General features: G+C 53.0%; 1 protein-coding gene, 1 long non-coding RNA gene and 2 other non-coding genes across 6 annotated transcripts; 2 read left to right on the top strand and 2 right to left on the bottom strand.

The window, feature by feature from the left end:
* The first annotated feature begins 1,919 nt into the window (after positions 1–1,919).
* On the top strand, positions 1,920–1,992 carry TRNAG-UCC. Its single transcript has one exon. It is a non-coding gene; the product is annotated as a tRNA-Gly (tRNA).
* A 1,324-nt stretch (positions 1,993–3,316) lies between these two features.
* Positions 3,317–4,763, bottom strand: LOC107054169. Its single transcript, XR_001468184.3, has 2 exons — positions 4,681–4,763; positions 3,317–3,805 (listed from the first exon to the last, which is right to left on the bottom strand). It is a non-coding gene; the product is annotated as a beta-keratin-related protein-like (long non-coding RNA).
* A 6,219-nt stretch (positions 4,764–10,982) lies between these two features.
* Positions 10,983–12,428, bottom strand: LOC121111599. 3 transcript variants are annotated; one of them, XM_040706650.1, is made up of 3 exons: positions 12,188–12,428; positions 11,923–12,023; positions 10,983–11,470 (listed from the first exon to the last, which is right to left on the bottom strand). In XM_040706650.1, exons 1-3 carry the CDS (start codon positions 12,411–12,413, stop codon positions 11,132–11,134), a joined length of 666 nt encoding a protein of 221 aa, XP_040562584.1. In that variant the 5' UTR covers positions 12,414–12,428; the 3' UTR covers positions 10,983–11,131. The 3 variants fall into 3 exon arrangements, 2 of the variants coding, with proteins under 2 accessions (XP_040562584.1, XP_040562585.1); XM_040706651.1 differs by lacking the exon at positions 11,923–12,023 and adding an exon at positions 11,880–11,917; XR_005862739.2 differs by lacking the exon at positions 11,923–12,023 and having other exon boundaries at positions 12,188–12,224.
* A 3,175-nt stretch (positions 12,429–15,603) lies between these two features.
* TRNAG-UCC lies at positions 15,604–15,675 on the top strand. The gene has a single exon. It is a non-coding gene; the product is annotated as a tRNA-Gly (tRNA).
* The last annotated feature ends 84 nt before the right edge of the window (positions 15,676–15,759 follow it).

The raw sequence follows: 15,759 nt of genomic DNA, 5'->3' as shown, positions 1-15,759 counted from the left end.
GGCTTGTGGGGATCAAGCCTAGAAGCAGGTGTGTGTTTTCACACCCAGACGGAGCAACAGAGCTCAGAATGAGAGATAGAATGGGTTGTCTTGGAGGTGTCATCATACGGACGATGGGGAGAAGTGAGTTAGAAAAGGCATTTCTGATAAAGCCCTGCGGTGAATTCACCAAAACAGGATGGCCAGTAGCAGCCACTACCTTCTGTAGAGTACACAGCGGAAGTCCTCCAGACCCCTTGCCTTCTCTCATCCAGCCTGAAGAAGCTCTGGTGTTTGGTGTGAGGCCTTGGACCTAGTGACAATTGAGGCTCATTTTGGCAGGCCCTTATCTGGGATGCAGAGGGCTGTGCAACATCTGCAGAATGTTACAGAGTGTCAGCCACATGGTTTCTGCAGCCGTCGTGTTGTTGTGTGCTGAGTCTGTGCACGTCCTCAGCACTGCCCTGTTCCCCTTGAACTGGGAAAGGACATTTCCTGTGGTGAGAGTCTTCCCACAGGGTGGGTCACGGGAGGTGTACAGGATAGAGAGCAGAGTGGTGCTTCTCGTCGAGAATCTTTTGGAGCTGTTTGCCGTTGCCTAGGGCATGGAATGATCCAGGTAGAGATGGCCGGAGCAGGTAGTTGTGGCCGGGTGGCAAAGGTGTTGGACTAGAAATGTGTTGGGATTCTCCATGCAGATTTGAATCCTGCCAACTGTGTGGGATGCAGTTCTCTTTCCTCTACATGCAGTGACCACACTGCAGCCATGGGATGCAGCCCCATGCAGGCCCAGAGTCCTTGCAGCTAGCTGCACAGGGCCCTGACGGGGGAGCCTGGAACCCCTCCTCGCTCACTGTGAGTACATGTCCATGCCACCCCCTCCAGAATGCCTTGTCAGGTGAGAAATCCTGATGCCATTTTCAAGGTGTAGGCAAGAGAGAAGCAGAGAGAGGTGGAGAGGGGTGGACTGAGAATTGGCACACGGGAGAGCTCGGAGGGCTGGGATCGGGGACACAGAGGCTAGTTGGAGGCTGGTAGCTAGCCATGTTACCCACCGAGTGGTTCTTGATCTGGTTCCTGATTGAGATATTCATCAGCGGTCTGGAGGAAGGGATAGATTGCAACCTCATCAAGTTTGCTGAAGATACAAAGCGGGGAGGGGTGGCTGACACACCAGAATGCTGTGCTGGCTTTTAGGAAGACTTGAGCAGGCTAAAGAGTTGTGTGGAGAGGAATCTGGAGGGTGCACTAAAGGGGTGTGATTAGCAGGTCGAGGGAGGTTATCCTTCCCATCTACTCTGCTCTGGTGAGGCCACATCTGGCATCCAGTTTCTGGGCATCCCAGTTCAAGAGAGACAGGGAACTACCAGGGAGAGTCCAGCAGAGGTCTACAAAAATGGCTGGGGGCAGCGAAAGACAGGAATTTGCATTTGAACATGAGAAAGGCCTTCATTACTTTGGAAATGACTGAGCACTGGAACACGCTGCCAGGAGAGGCTGTGCAGTCTGCTTCTCTGGAGATTTTTTAAAGCCCATCTGGATGCTTTCCTGTGCAACCTACTCTAGGGAAGTACCTTTAGCTGAGTTGTTAGACGTGGAGATCTCCAGAGATGCCTCCCAACGCCCCTGATTCTGTGGCTCTGTGATTCTGTGAGAAAGGTCCGTAGAGGAGTGGAGGTGATAGAGGCCTCCTGTGAACAGATTGCCCTCCTTGTTCACAGAGAAGGGAAAGCACTTCCTGGTTTGCTCCATGCCATAGTCGCGGTGTGCTCCATTGGTGATGTATCTTGCCAGCAGGGTGAAATGTGTATGACATCTGTTGGAGAGGCAGAGTGAGAGAGAAGTCACAGCAGACTGAGGAAGTGCCCGTGCAGAGGGCCGGAAGGAGGAGGATGTGGAGACGGGGAGCTGCAGGAGCTTGAGGAAGGTTGCAGGCAGCTGCGTTGGTGGTATAGTGGTGAGCATAGCTGCCTTCCAAGCAGTTGACCCGGGTTCGATTCCCTGGCCAACGCATACCAGCTTTTCTTCTGCCGGCATCCAAAATTGTGCCCTGCTGCACCTGTGCAGCTCCTCCTGCTCTCCAGGTGGCCATCTTCCTTGCCCAGCAGATGAGTTCCAGCTGCCCTGGGGCATCAAAACATTCTCTCCCCTCCTCAGAGCCGCAAGACAGTGCTGCTTGGTCTCTTTCCCAGGACACCCACGTGAGGGTGATGCTGAGAACTGCTGGGGAAGGTCTGTCCTCTCTGGTCAAAGGCCAGAGACCTGTCTGACTGATCTGTACTCACCCTGCCTCGGGTGAATAGAACGTTCTCGCCAGCCTCCTCCATACGTTCCATCTCTCCATGCTTCCTGGCCAAAGGAACTGGTTTCATCTTCTTTGGATGGGATGCTGATAAGTGTATCATGCTCTATCTGCAGAGCACAGCGCTATTTCCTCAGAAGTATTTGTGCTTGGCAACAGACCCTGCAACACAGCGTAACTGGGTTTGACATACTCTTCTGCACAACCCTTATCAGGATTGCAAGTCTCGGCATCCCTGTGTGAACAGAGCCACTGGCATACTGTGCTGAGCCTTCAGCATTCTGGTGACATCCTGAATATTTCTGGCAGATGGATGTAGCAATGTTCATGCAAAGAAGGATGTGAGGCACCCCCGTTTGCTGCAAAGAGCAGCATTAAGTCAGAGTGGTTGGGAAGGAGGGGACTGGGAGGCAAACCAGAAGCATTTCTGCGGTTGTGAGAGAAGACCGGGCTTGTGTCCTGAGGCCCAGGAGAACCCCAACAAAGCCAAGCACAAGGACTTGCTCCTGGGTCGAGGAAAGCCCCGCTACTAATACAGGCTGAGGGATGAAAGGACGGAGCACAGCCCTGACGAAAAGGACTTGGGCATACTGGTGGGAGGCAGCAGCAGGACATGAGCCAGCAATGTACCCTTGCAGACCAGGAAGCCAACCATATCCTGGTCCAAGCAGTGTGGCCAGCAGGGCAAGGGAGGAAGTCCTGCCCCTGTGCTCTGTGCTGTGAGACCTCACATGGAAGTGCTGTGTCCAGATGGGGAGCCCTCTGCACGAGAGAGACATGGAGCTGCTGGAGCACATCCAGAGGAGGGCCACAGAAATGATTCAGGGGATGGAACACCTCCCTACGTGGACAGGCTGAGAGGGCAGGGGCTGTGCAGCCCAGAGAGGAGAAGGCTCCGGGGAGACCTGACAGCGGCCTGGCAGCACCTGAAGGGAAGCTACGGGAAGGAATGGACACACGGATAAGATTCCCCTTGAGTCTTTTCTTCTCCATGCAAATGAGAGGGAAGAGGGAAACAAATCACCAGTCCCAAGCTATGCTGCACAAAGTCTTTAATGAGAAGGAAAAGCTAAAGTGGCTCTGTACAGAGGGGAAGAATCATGCTTTCAGTCTACAGGGAGGTTGAGAGCACGATCCATCCGTATCCAGGATGTGTTGTCCAAATGGGATGATCCATCGGCTTCAGCAGTTAAAACTGCAGGGCGGGCGAGGCAGACACAACCCTGAGCCCCCCAGACCAAGGGAGCCCCCAGAAGAGATGGGAACGCCCTGCGGTGCTGAGGGAGCTGCCAACAGCAGCTGACAGAGAGGATCCCACGGCTGTGCTCTGAGGGAAGGAGGTGAGGATGGGGCCCGGCAGGGTCACCACCACAGGGGAGGCCTCGGATGACCACAGTGGAGTCAGCGCAGCGGGCGACACATGGCTCACTGCAGCTGCTTAGCCAGTGGGGTTGGGCCAGAGGCACCGCAGGGGGATGGGACACAGGGTCTGCAGCACGACATTTCTCGCTGAGGGAGGCAAAGCTGAAACACAGAGCAGGGAGGGAAATACAGAATCCAAGGTCATTCTTTCTCCTGCTCTCTCACCCACATCCCTTACTCCACTCTGGCTCTGTTTTCAGTTCCATGCTCAGGAAGAGAGTGCAGCTGATTTTGCTAACGTAAAAAACAGCTGTGCCATCTCACCTCTGGGCTCAATTGGAAAGACTGGCAGCAAATCTTTGATGTACTGGATGCTTGTTGCACCAGGACGACCTCCTGCGTTTCCTGGTGCAGTAGCATAGAAAATGTTGCTGAGATTATAACACTACAAGAAGGCTGTGATGAAGAGGTGTCACAGCAATCTCCACTTAAAAATGCACGCTGTCCTTCATTCCTCCTACCATCCTCATTGCGTTGTCCAAGTTATTCCGCACATGATGTCTCACCCAGTTTTTGGAAAGGATACACAAGAGAAGAAGGACGGATTATTCCCCGTCTCAAACAATGAAAATCAAGGCAATGAAGATAGCACAGGATGCACTTGGCTCTTTGGTCAGCGCCATCTGCTGCAGGCAGTAACTCTGGAGGGCATACCTCCTTGCAGCTGACCCCCATTAATCTGACTTTCCTTGAAAGATCCCACTTCTTCCCACCTCTACACATCCACCACTCTTCCACAGGAAAAGAGCTTGCAGTGCACAAACACCTGGATTGCTATGCCATACTGAGGCAGCCCACATCCTGAAAGCATAGCAGTTTTTTTTTTTTAATGAAGTTCCCTGCAAAAACAACTTTGGAGAAAATGGAAACAAGAAAAGCTAATGCCAGTCCAGAAAATGTATATCAGAACCCAACCGAGAATGCCAGCATGACAGCAATCAGGCCTCCTGGGAGAGTCTGAGCGAAGGGAGGCTTACCTCGTTTCTGGAGGAGAATGAAGGACGCAAAGACGATGCTGAGCCTGCTGCAGCAGGAGCTTTTATGCTGTGTTCATGACGCACGTGAGGACAGAAACATTCCATGGTCATGAAGCATCAAAACAGCTAGCGGTTGGTGGTTGCAAAGACCTTGCTAGTAGTTAATATCTTGCTTCTTTCATCTCGAGTGTTTTGCTGCAGATTCATACTGCCTACCATCAAAACAGTTTGTCTGTATTGCTGTGTCCTAAGGCCAATTAATTGATTTGGAATTCTCCATTTAGGTTTTCGGGGATTTCAGTTGGATTTCCCTCATAGAGATGTCATTGGCAGCATTACTGCGTTCCTGGTGAGCATGGCCACCAGTCACAGTGAACGTCAGCCATGAAGGACACCAGTGCTTAGCTCTCAAGTGCATGCTCTCAGGCTAAATTTCTGGGACATTTCTCCGTGCGCGTCATCAGAGATGTGCTGTCGATGCTGGTGTAAGTGCCATCAAAACATCAGGATGGCATGATTGCAGATGGGAAAAGAGGCCCAGATCAACAGGGATGCGGCAGAGGCAGCGAAGACCACAAAGACACTGCTTAAACTCAACATGTGCTTACAGAAACTGCGTTGTCTGTTAGTTTGCTATGCACCAAAGTAATGGCAATGAAGGCAGATTCATCATAAGGGAGAGCAGAACTGGGAGCGGGACGCTAGGAGACATTTCTCCTTGTGGGCAATCAGAGACATGCAGGAGGTGGTGCGATATGTTCAGGCAGACCATCAAGATTGTACAGTTCCAAATGAGAGATAAGACCCACGTGCCTATGGATGTTTTCAAGCTCAATGGCATGGAAAAACTGTTTGGAGCTAGAGGAAATCCCCCTGTAAGCAGCACTGAGGACTACCAGTACATTTCCGACACTCATCATGCTAATGTTCATGCTCTCCGACAACTTGATCAGCAGTGTAGACCGTAGAATTGAGTGTACCCTGAGAAAGTATGCTGATGACGCTGAGTCTGATAGTGAAAAGAGAAGGGGGAACAACTTTAAACGAAAAGAGGGGAGATGTAGGTTTGATGTCAGAAAGAAGCGTTTTACTCTGAGAGTGGCGAGGCGTCAGACCGGCTTGCGCAAAGAGGGTGTGAAGGTAACAAAAGAAAAGAAGGGTAAGTTCTCTCTCAAGTGGGTTGTGGCTAGGACGTCTGTAGCCATGTTCCGTGGTGTCCCAAAGGTTTCTTGCCTCTTGCAGGCAGAGGACTGTTTATACAGTCAAAGCTCTTTTATCTCTTCCTAACGACGGTGGGCCATGAGGTCATATTCAGTGTGAGGACGAGGAGAGGTGAGAGTCATGTTCTTCTCTTCTACGGGGCTCTTGAGAGGGATGTCCACCGCCATCTTCCTTGATGACTTGACCATGTTGTCCTACTTATTCCAACCAGGAACAGATATCAGTTTGGGCAGTGGAAGAGCTGTTGGAAATCACCAAATCTGGCTGTGGAAGTGAGATCAAAGTAATGCCGGCGTCCTTCCCTGAAATTGACCCGTACTCAAATTAGCCTGCTTTGCTCAGCAACACATTAATCTCACTGACCACAGTCCTGCATGGCCTCCTTTTGAGGTCCACTCCATGCATTTCAAAGTTCAAAGTGGCATAGCATCAGCCTCCCTGAGCACCTGCCCGTCATCACGATGGGGAGGAGTTGGGAAAAACCCTGAACCGCACGCACACATGAGTCACGCGGCTGTGGAAAGCGGTGGAAATGGTGTCCTGGCCTCAGGCACGCCAGGAATAGCAGACCTCTAAGAGTCATTCCTCCCAAGTGCCACTTTCCTCATCAGAGACATTACTGAAGGGTTCTGAACCATTCCCGAAGCAAGTGGAATGTCTGGGGCTGCTTCCTTCGAAAGCACTGCCTTTGTGTGACTAGTGCAGATCCTACGTCACTTGTCTTGACTTGGAAAGGACTTCTGGATATGATCCACTCCAACACAGTGTATGATGAAAGCTCACCTACGGGAGATTTCTCAGCTGGATCACCTGGGAACAACTGCTTGGCACTCCCTGGTCCAAGCCTGTGTGTGTGTCCCCTCTTCCTGGCAACACTACTGGATGACTGCGGAGAAGAAAATGTGGGCCAGTGTGAGAAATGGGGAAGAAAGCCAAGCTGGAGAAGCAAGGAAAGGCGATGATCATGTGGAGTGTGTTCAGTGTGCGTTCCCTGGGATGATCTGAGGTCTGGTGCCCCGGCCCTGTGAGGATAGTGTGACATGATGACAGGCAGTCTGAGGGACAAGGGTTTTCTTAGCTGCAAGGCAAAACGTTCTATCTGTGGGGATGAAAGAGCAGCCTTCCAGTGCCTAAAAAAGAGGACAGAGCTGGCAGGAGGATGCCATCTTGCCCTGCTTGCATCCTGAACAGCTGCCAGCACACTGCAGTTACTCCAGGTACATCAGACCAGACAGAGGAAGTGTTTACAGCCCAGAGGTAGAACTCTAGTGATGCATCTTGGAGGTTCATGACAGTCCTTCACGGGAGCAACCAAAGGAACTCTCAGCGAGTAAGGGCTCTGCGCATGTCAGCACCTTGCCGTGGGACTCAAGGTACACGTGTAATCTATCCCCGAATCCCTTCCGTTCACTCCAGAGCCCAGGGGAAATTAAAAGACAAAACTTGGCCTGCATGGTTGTTGCACAGCCTGGTCATGGGGAACCAGAATGCTTCCTTCCGTCCGGCTTTGGGCCCAGCAGGCCAGCGAGCGTGGGGTTTGCGTTATGAATGGGTGGTGGGAAGCTGTGCCTGTCCTGAAGAGTCTGGAGAGTGAAGGGGAAATGGCTAGAGATGTATTGAGTGCTGTGGAATGACTGAGCTCCAGCGCCAGTGGGGAAGAGGCCTGTGTGCCGCCCATGCTGCAGAGGTGGGTGACAACTGGTACTGCCTCTGAGAACTGCGGCTTCATGGAAGGAGCCTGAGTGCAAGGCATCTCAGGAGGTCGATTGCCAGTGCAAGAAAAAGTTACAAGCATGGTTCACCCAAAGTGAGGGCACACTGCTCAGTGTGTGGCCCTGGTGAAACTGCAGCTTGATAATGCAAGCGTGCAGATTCCTAAACTTCTTTGGATACTTGCCCTGTGCTTTTTTTGTGAAATTCTTCTGGCCCTCAAGCAGCCCGTTAAGTCTTTGTTGAGCACACTGCAGCCCAGGCAGGAGGTGACGGTGGAGCAGATGGATCTGGAGTGAAGGAGGCTGCAGGCCGTGCAGAGCCCTCACAGAAGCAGACGCTGGGCCAGAACTGCAGCCCTTGGAGAGAGAAGCATTTTGGAGAGGTGAGCATTTGACCTGACAGGTGCTGCCACCCATGGGGCACACATTCTGCTGCACTCATTTCCAAAACGAGCGCACCCTGTTGTATGGACACATCCTGGAGCAGTTCTTGAACAATCACCGACTGAGGACTGCATTATAGGCAGACCTAACCTCCACATTCCCCATTCCTCTGCAGCGCATTGTGGAATGATGAAGAAGAGGATGGGTGGGAGAAGAGGGATGGTGTGTTTTGTTTCCTTTCATTTCTGGATGCGTTACTCTGCTTTTCATAATAGGCAACAGATTTCATTAATCTGAGTCTCTTCTCCTCATAACAGTCATCAGTGATGGATCTCCTCGTTCTTGTCTCAACCCTTGAGCCTTTTCTTAGCGAAGTTTCACTGTGGGCTGCAGAAAGCACCAACTTGTGAACAGATGGTCCTCACTGTTAACGCTTAGAGGAGGACATCTAACAGCAGTGGGTCCTCGTGGATCTTCCCCGAGGCCATGGGGCTTTGCTGGCTGACCTGTTCCCAGCCCTTGCGCACAGAGAGATGGTCTATCGTATGTCTGCCTCGAGTCAGCGATAATGAGGATTGTGTATCTGCTGTGTTCTCCTCCTCTGAGGAAGAAGAGGAAGTGCAAAATGACATGGGGTGGAGTTGGTGGCATCTGGTGGCTACTTTATACTGCCCAAGGTACTTACCAGTGTGCTGGAAAGGAGGAGGGGGCTCCTCAGTGCCTTCTTTCAGACCCATGTCAACCAGCCTGAGCAGTGAAGTTCCTGTGGAGAACGTAGTACCTGGCTGTATTGGGTGAAGTGTGAAAAGGAAAAGGGGTACCTGGACGGAGCGTGTGGAGAGAGGGAGGAGAAAGAGAATGCGCGGTAGACCCACGCTGGCACGTGGTTTGTCCCCTGCACTTGTGCCACTGAAGGTAGCAGAGCAGCAAAAGGAGATGCACAAAAGCTCACCCCCAGGCTAGAGACCTTGAATAAGGCAGGCATGTTCAGGCCATAATCCCTGCACATCCTACTAAGCGTGTCTTGGTTTTCATTTGTCTCATGTGCCTGGCTCATATATGGAGCCAGGGTGCGTGGATGGCCCAGGGAAGCTGCAAGCGGGTGCCAAAACATGCAGGTCCTCAGCAGAGCAAGCTCTTGTCTTGCCCTCCCAACAGGCTCTACCAGCTCAGCCTGCCCCACACCTTCCTGGGCCTGCTGCCAGCAGCTGAGGCTGGTCCCCACCCATGGCAGGTAAACTGGGGCTGCCCTGGGAGCCCCCACCCCCAACAGAGCTGGGTAGGGCAGGCATCGCTGCAGGATCGGGTCAGGGTTTTCCCTGGCTCCCTGCCTCTGCCTGCCCTAGCTGCTCCCTGAGAGCAGGAGGGCAGCAGCAATCATTCCTTGATTGTGGCTGGGGCTGCCCCCTTCCATCTGCTGCGTCCCGCTTGCGTTTGTCCCTTCCTTGCCCGGCAGCACTCCCAGAATGCTGTGGAGCAGCACTTGCAGCACAGCCCTCAGCTGTGCCTGGGAAGGCCGGTTGTTCAGGGGGAAAGAGGCTTGTGCTAGCTGGGCTGACACCACAGCGGGTGCACACAAACTCCCACACGAGCATGGGCATGCGCAGGCAGCACAGGTCTGAGCTGGATGGAGAGCAGCACCGGCAGGCAGCATTCAGGGGAGCAGTAACAGGCCTCCCACAGCACAAACGAGAGCTCCCACCCATGAGGCACTGGAGAGGTGAGCTTACCCAAAAAGCTTCAGAAGTGAATCCTGATCATACCAGACATCAGAGAACTGTGATCACCTGGATACAGGCTTACGCTCCTTTGGCGTGAGACCTTTCTTTCTTTCTTTGTGCTGTCTGCCGGTATATTACGTAGCAGTGGCATGAGGTCAGGGATGTGCGTGCAGGCGTGTCAGTAGCCAAGGCAGAGGACAGAATCTCAGTGAGGCATGAGATTGGAAGGCTTTGGTGATTAGTCTTCCAGGGTTAAGAGTGAAGCTCAGGAGAGAGTTCTGTTGAGTGCCGTCAGAGGCAGCCATTGCATGCCGTGGGACCCATGCAAAGGTGTGCTGTGTCTTCCTGCCAGCTCAGTGCTCTGCTGAAGGCTCCTGTCTGAGTTCAAATCTCAGTGGGACCTGTACTTTTGGGCTCCCAAACCATTGCCCACAGCTGGCGTTCACCTAAGTCTGAAACTGATCTTCTTTATGCATTCCAGACCTCCTTCTTGCCGTCCTCCCTTCTCTGCGCTTTTAGCCACGCAGTGGCCTTCCCCTGACGTGGTCCCTCCACACCTGACTAGCTTAGTGAGCACAGGCCCTGACCCCTCCTCGTTGCCTTCCGCTCGATGGCTGCTCCCTTGTGGGGGAAAGCAGCCGTAGGTCACTGTATCCCACAGCAGCTGAGGTGCAGAGCCCGCAGTCCAAGGCCTGCTCACGGCATGGTCGAGAAGAGGAGGCTGTTCAGAGCCATGTCTGCTGGGATGCTGCTTATTCCAATGAGACAGACTCCTCAACATCCCTGGAAAGCACATTCCCATCTTTGACCATCTTCACAGAACACGAGGAATACTGTGTGTGGTGTTCTGTGGATTCCCACTGATGATCACTGCTTTTTGTCCTCCCACAGGGGCACCACTGAGAAGAAGCTGCCTCTCTCGTGCTTCTTCCTCCCGTCCACCCTCCCTCTGCAGGTATTAAACGCATGGACGGGATGCCCCCTGAGCCTTCAGTCCCCCACACAAACCACTCCCTGCTCTTCCTGCCTCTCCTGTTACAATACATCACAGAAGCAGAGAGTGGCTGAGACTGGGAGACACCACAGGAGGACATGTTATCTTTCTCTTGTTTGGGGGTGGACTCGCTGCCGTGGGAGAGGGCAGGTTCTCCCTCCTCTGTTTCCCGTGATAAGAGGGAAGCTGAGGATGGTGGGCACTGCTTGTCCCATCAGAGCAGGTGACCGATGGCGCCAGGAGGAAAAGAAATTACAACAAGTCCCAAGCTATGCTGCACAAAGTCTTTAATGAGAAGGAAAAAACAAAGTGGCTCAGTACAGAGGGGAAAGAATCATGCTTTCGGTTTTCAGGGAGGTTGAGAGAACGATCCATCCGTATCCAGGATGTGTTGTCCAAATGGGAATGATCCACTGTCTTCAGCAGTTAAAACTGCAGCGTGGGCGAGGCAGACACAGCCCTGAGCCCCCCAGACCAAGGGAGCCCCCAGAGGAGATGGGAACGCCCGCGGTGCTGAGGGAGCTGCCAACAGCAGCTGACAGAGAGGATCCCACGGCTGTGTTCTGAGGGAAGGAGGTGAGGATGGGGCCCGGCAGGGTCACCACCACAGCGGAGGCCTGGATGGCCACAGTGGAGTCAGCGCAGCGGGCGACACATGGCTCACTGCAGCTGCTTGCCAGTGGGGTTGGGCCAGAGGCACCGCAGGGGGATGGGACACAGGGTCTGCAGCACGACATCTCTTGCTGAGGGAGGCAAAGCTGAAACACAGAGCAGGGAGGGAACACGGACCCTAAAGTCAGTCTGTCTTTCTTTGCCGCAGCTCTTTCACCAACGCCCTTTGCTGCCCTCCAGCTCTCTTTCTGGCTCTGTGTCCACAAAGCACCCGCAGATGGTGTTGCTACCACAGTCAGCAGCTGTGACAGCTCTCCTGCAGGCTGAATTGGAAAGACTGTCAGGAAAGCTGGGGCTTACTGGATGTTTATTGCACCAGGACTGCCTCCTATGTTCCTGGTGCCGTAGCATGGGTGAAGATTGCTGACACGAGACCAGGACATAGAGGCAGGCCAGAAAAGATGTCAGACCAATCTTGTTGGAAGAATACACTGTGTCTTTACAGTTCCCATCATCCTCATCACGTCATCTGAATTGCCCTGCAGAAGGCAATTCCACTTCTTGAAGAAGGCCCAGGAGAGTCTCTGGAAAGACTTACCTCAAAAAAGAAAATCACAGCAGTGAAGATGGAGTGGGGTACACCTGCCTGTTCTGTTAGAGACCACCTGCTGCCGGTCCTAATTCTTGTGGACATACATCCTTGAAGCCAAGAACCATCGATCTCACCTGTGTCACTGAGATCCCATCTCTTCCCAGCCCTCTACCCAATTACCCAGCGGACTACACAGACCAAGTACCAAGGGGACTCGACAGCATGACAGCACCTGGTCCCACCCAGAGAGCTGGAGTGAGGTTGTGCTTACCTCGTTCCTCAAGGAAAGTGAGGGAAGAGAGCACGATGCAGAGCCTGCAGCAGCACGGGCTTTTATGCTGTGTTGCAGAGGCCCCACAGGGGCAGAAACATTCCTGGCTCATGAAACACTGAAGCATCTGGTGGTGGCTGCTTGCAGAGACCTCCCAGGTAACCGAGATCATTCGTCTTTCATCTGAAATGTTGTTCTTCAGAATCACACTGTCTGACATCATCATAATTCATCTGCCCCCCGGTGTCCAAAAGCCACATGGGAAGACTCAGTCTCCTCCGGCAGGCAGGAGGTAGAGCCATGAGGATATTTTCTACATTCATCACGCTCAATTTTATGTATACAGAGTGTATGCAAGGAGTAGTAGAGTTAAGAGTCAGGCAGAAGTGGAGAGTGTGATTGAAGGGTTGCCTGCCTCCTTCCCTGAGGGTGACCCTCAGGGTGGCCGTCAAATCTTGGTACAGAAGTGAGATCAATGGGATACCGGTGTCCTTCCCTGAAATTGACCCACTCTCAGGTTGACCTGTTTTGCTCAGCACACTGATCCCAGTGTCCAGAGGCCTGAATGGCCTGCTTTTGAGAAGGGAAGAGGGCAGGGGGCCAAACCCTGAAGGCTCTTTGTTGTGGGCCAGGGATGCAACATGCCATTCCATGCATTTCAAAGTACAAAGGCACATGGGATCAGCCTCCCAGAGCACCTATCAGTCATTGTGATGCGGAAGAGTTGGGGAAAACCCTGAAGTGTAGTCACGCACACCTCACCTAGCGGTGGCGTGCAGAGCTTCTGGACTCATTTCTGCCACAGAACTGCTTTCCTCATCAAGGTCATTTCAAAGGTTCTGTGTGCCATTCACGAAACAGAGCATTTTATGCCTTCCGGCCCTGCTGCCATCCAAAGCCTTGCCTTTTCGTGGCTGGTGCAGAGCTTGAGTTACTCATGTTGGATTGGAAAGGGCCTTTGGAGATGCTCTACTCCAACCCACTGTGTTGTAGGCACGTCTAAATGAGGCTTCTGGGTGGGAAACGTCACCCTTTGTAGGTCTCGCCCACTACATGGAGTTTTCATGTAAGTCCTGGCCCAAACTGCACTCGACTCCTTCCATTTCCCCCGCTGACTGGTTTACCTATTGGCTGCTTTTGTGAGGCAAGAGGCATGTGCCCACCAAATAGGAACACTTCCACCTGAGAAGGGGCTGATGTGTTGGACACCGCAACTAACGTGGGGCTCTCTCTGATGACCTTCCCACACCTGCAAGAATAGATGGCAGCCGTGGTGCTGAGCAGCTCCTAGGGTTGTGGAGTAAGCGCTGCAGATGGACGGGGAAGGAGACAGCAGAATTGGGAATGAATCCTTCCTCCTCCCTACATCCAGGACTGGAAGGGAAAGATGTGCTGGCACAGCTGTCCCCTCCTCCTTCCAGTAAGACCGTCAGGAAGAGCTTTCTGGGCACACGCATGCAAGTAATACGTGGAGCAGCTGGCATCGCCTTGGACTCGCTCCGACCCTTGGGCTTGTGGGGATCAAGCCTAGAAGCAGGTGTGTGTTTTCACACCCAGACGGAGCAACAGAGCTCAGAATGAGAGATAGAATGGGTTGTCTTGGAGGTGTCATCATACGGACGATGGGGAGAAGTGAGTTAGAAAAGGCATTTCTGATAAAGCCCTGCGGTGAATTCACCAAAACAGGATGGCCAGTAGCAGCCACTACCTTCTGTAGAGTACACAGCGGAAGTCCTCCAGACCCCTTGCCTTCTCTCATCCAGCCTGAAGAAGCTCTGGTGTTTGGTGTGAGGCCTTGGACCTAGTGACAATTGAGGCTCATTTTGGCAGGCCCTTATCTGGGATGCAGAGGGCTGTGCAACATCTGCAGAATGTTACAGAGTGTCAGCCACATGGTTTCTGCAGCCGTCGTGTTGTTGTGTGCTGAGTCTGTGCACGTCCTCAGCACTGCCCTGTTCCCCTTGAACTGGGAAAGGACATTTCCTGTGGTGAGAGTCTTCCCACAGGGTGGGTCACGGGAGGTGTACAGGATAGAGAGCAGAGTGGTGCTTCTCGTCGAGAATCTTTTGGAGCTGTTTGCCGTTGCCTAGGGCATGGAATGATCCAGGTAGAGATGGCCGGAGCAGGTAGTTGTGGCCGGGTGGCAAAGGTGTTGGACTAGAAATGTGTTGGGATTCTCCATGCAGATTTGAATCCTGCCAACTGTGTGGGATGCAGTTCTCTTTCCTCTACATGCAGTGACCACACTGCAGCCATGGGATGCAGCCCCATGCAGGCCCAGAGTCCTTGCAGCTAGCTGCACAGGGCCCTGACGGGGGAGCCTGGAACCCCTCCTCGCTCACTGTGAGTACATGTCCATGCCACCCCCTCCAGAATGCCTTGTCAGGTGAGAAATCCTGATGCCATTTTCAAGGTGTAGGCAAGAGAGAAGCAGAGAGAGGTGGAGAGGGGTGGATTGAGAATTGGCACACGGGAGAGCTCGGAGGGCTGGGATCGGGGACACAGAGGCTAGTTGGAGGCTGGTAGCTAGCCATGTTACCCACCGAGTGGTTCTTGATCTGGTTCCTGATTGAGATATTCATCAGCGGTCTGGAGGAAGGGATAGATTGCAACCTCATCAAGTTTGCTGAAGATACAAAGCGGGGAGGGGTGGCTGACACACCAGAATGCTGTGCTGGCTTTTAGGAAGACTTGAGCAGGCTAAAGAGTTGTGTGGAGAGGAATCTGGAGGGTGCATTAAAGGGGTGTGATCAGCAGGTCGAGGGAGGTTATCCTTCCCATCTACTCTGCTCTGGCGAGGCCACATCTGGCATCCAGTTTCTGGGCATCCCAGTTCAAGAGAGACAGGGAACTACCAGGGAGAGTCCAGCAGAGGTCTACAAAAATGGCTGGGGGCAGCGAAAGACAGGAATTTGCATTTGAACATGAGAAAGGCCTTCATTACTTTGGAAATGACAGAGCACTGGAACACGCTGCCAGGAGAGGCTGTGGAGTCTGCTTCTCTGGAGATTTTTTAAAGCCCATCTGGATGCTTTCCTGTGCAACCTGCTCTAGGGAAGTAGCTTTAGACGTGGAGATCTCCAGAGATGCCTCCCAACGCCCCTGATTCTGTGGCTCTGTGATTCTGTGAGAAAGGTCCGTAGAGGAGTGGAGGTGATAGAGGCCTCCTGTGAACAGATTGCCCTCCTTGTTCACAGAGAAGGGAAAGCACTTCCTTGTTTGCTCCATGCCATAGTCGCGGTGTGCTCCATTGGTGATGTATCTTGCCAGCAGGGTGAAATGTGTATGACATCTGTTGGAGAGGCAGAGTGAGAGAGAAGTCACAGCAGACTGAGGAAGTGCCCGTGCAGAGGGCCGGAAGGAGGAGGATGTGGAGACGGGGAGCTGCAGGAGCTTGAGGAAGGTTGCAGGCAGCTGCGTTGGTGGTATAGTGGTGAGCATAGCTGCCTTCCAAGCAGTTGACCCGGGTTCGATTCCCGGCCAACGCATACCAGCTTTTCTTCTGCCGGCATCCAAAATTGTGCCCTGCTGCACCTGTGCAGCTCCTCCTGCTCTCCAGGTGGCCATCTTCC

This window comes from Gallus gallus, chromosome 10 (assembly GCF_016699485.2).
Source record: "Gallus gallus isolate bGalGal1 chromosome 10, bGalGal1.mat.broiler.GRCg7b, whole genome shotgun sequence".
In the NCBI taxonomy this organism is placed as follows: Eukaryota; Metazoa; Chordata; class Aves; order Galliformes; family Phasianidae; genus Gallus; species Gallus gallus.
Note: the sequence above shows the minus strand (reverse complement) of the source record. Positions and strands in the feature narration are given on the sequence as shown.

Excerpts from the sequence above, each read along its gene's own strand:
- LOC121111599 (XM_040706650.1), bottom strand. The coding sequence starts at position 12,413 with ATGATGATGTCAGACAGTGTGATTCTGAAGAACAACATTTCAGATGAA. Across the intron at positions 12,024-12,187 it reads CACTTTCCTTGAGGAACGAG|GATGTATGTCCACAAGAATT; the intron begins GTAAGCACAACC and ends CTTGGCTTCAAG. Across the intron at positions 11,471-11,922 it reads CTGTGATTTTCTTTTTTGAG|CTTTGCCTCCCTCAGCAAGA; the intron begins GTAAGTCTTTCC and ends TCTGTGTTTCAG.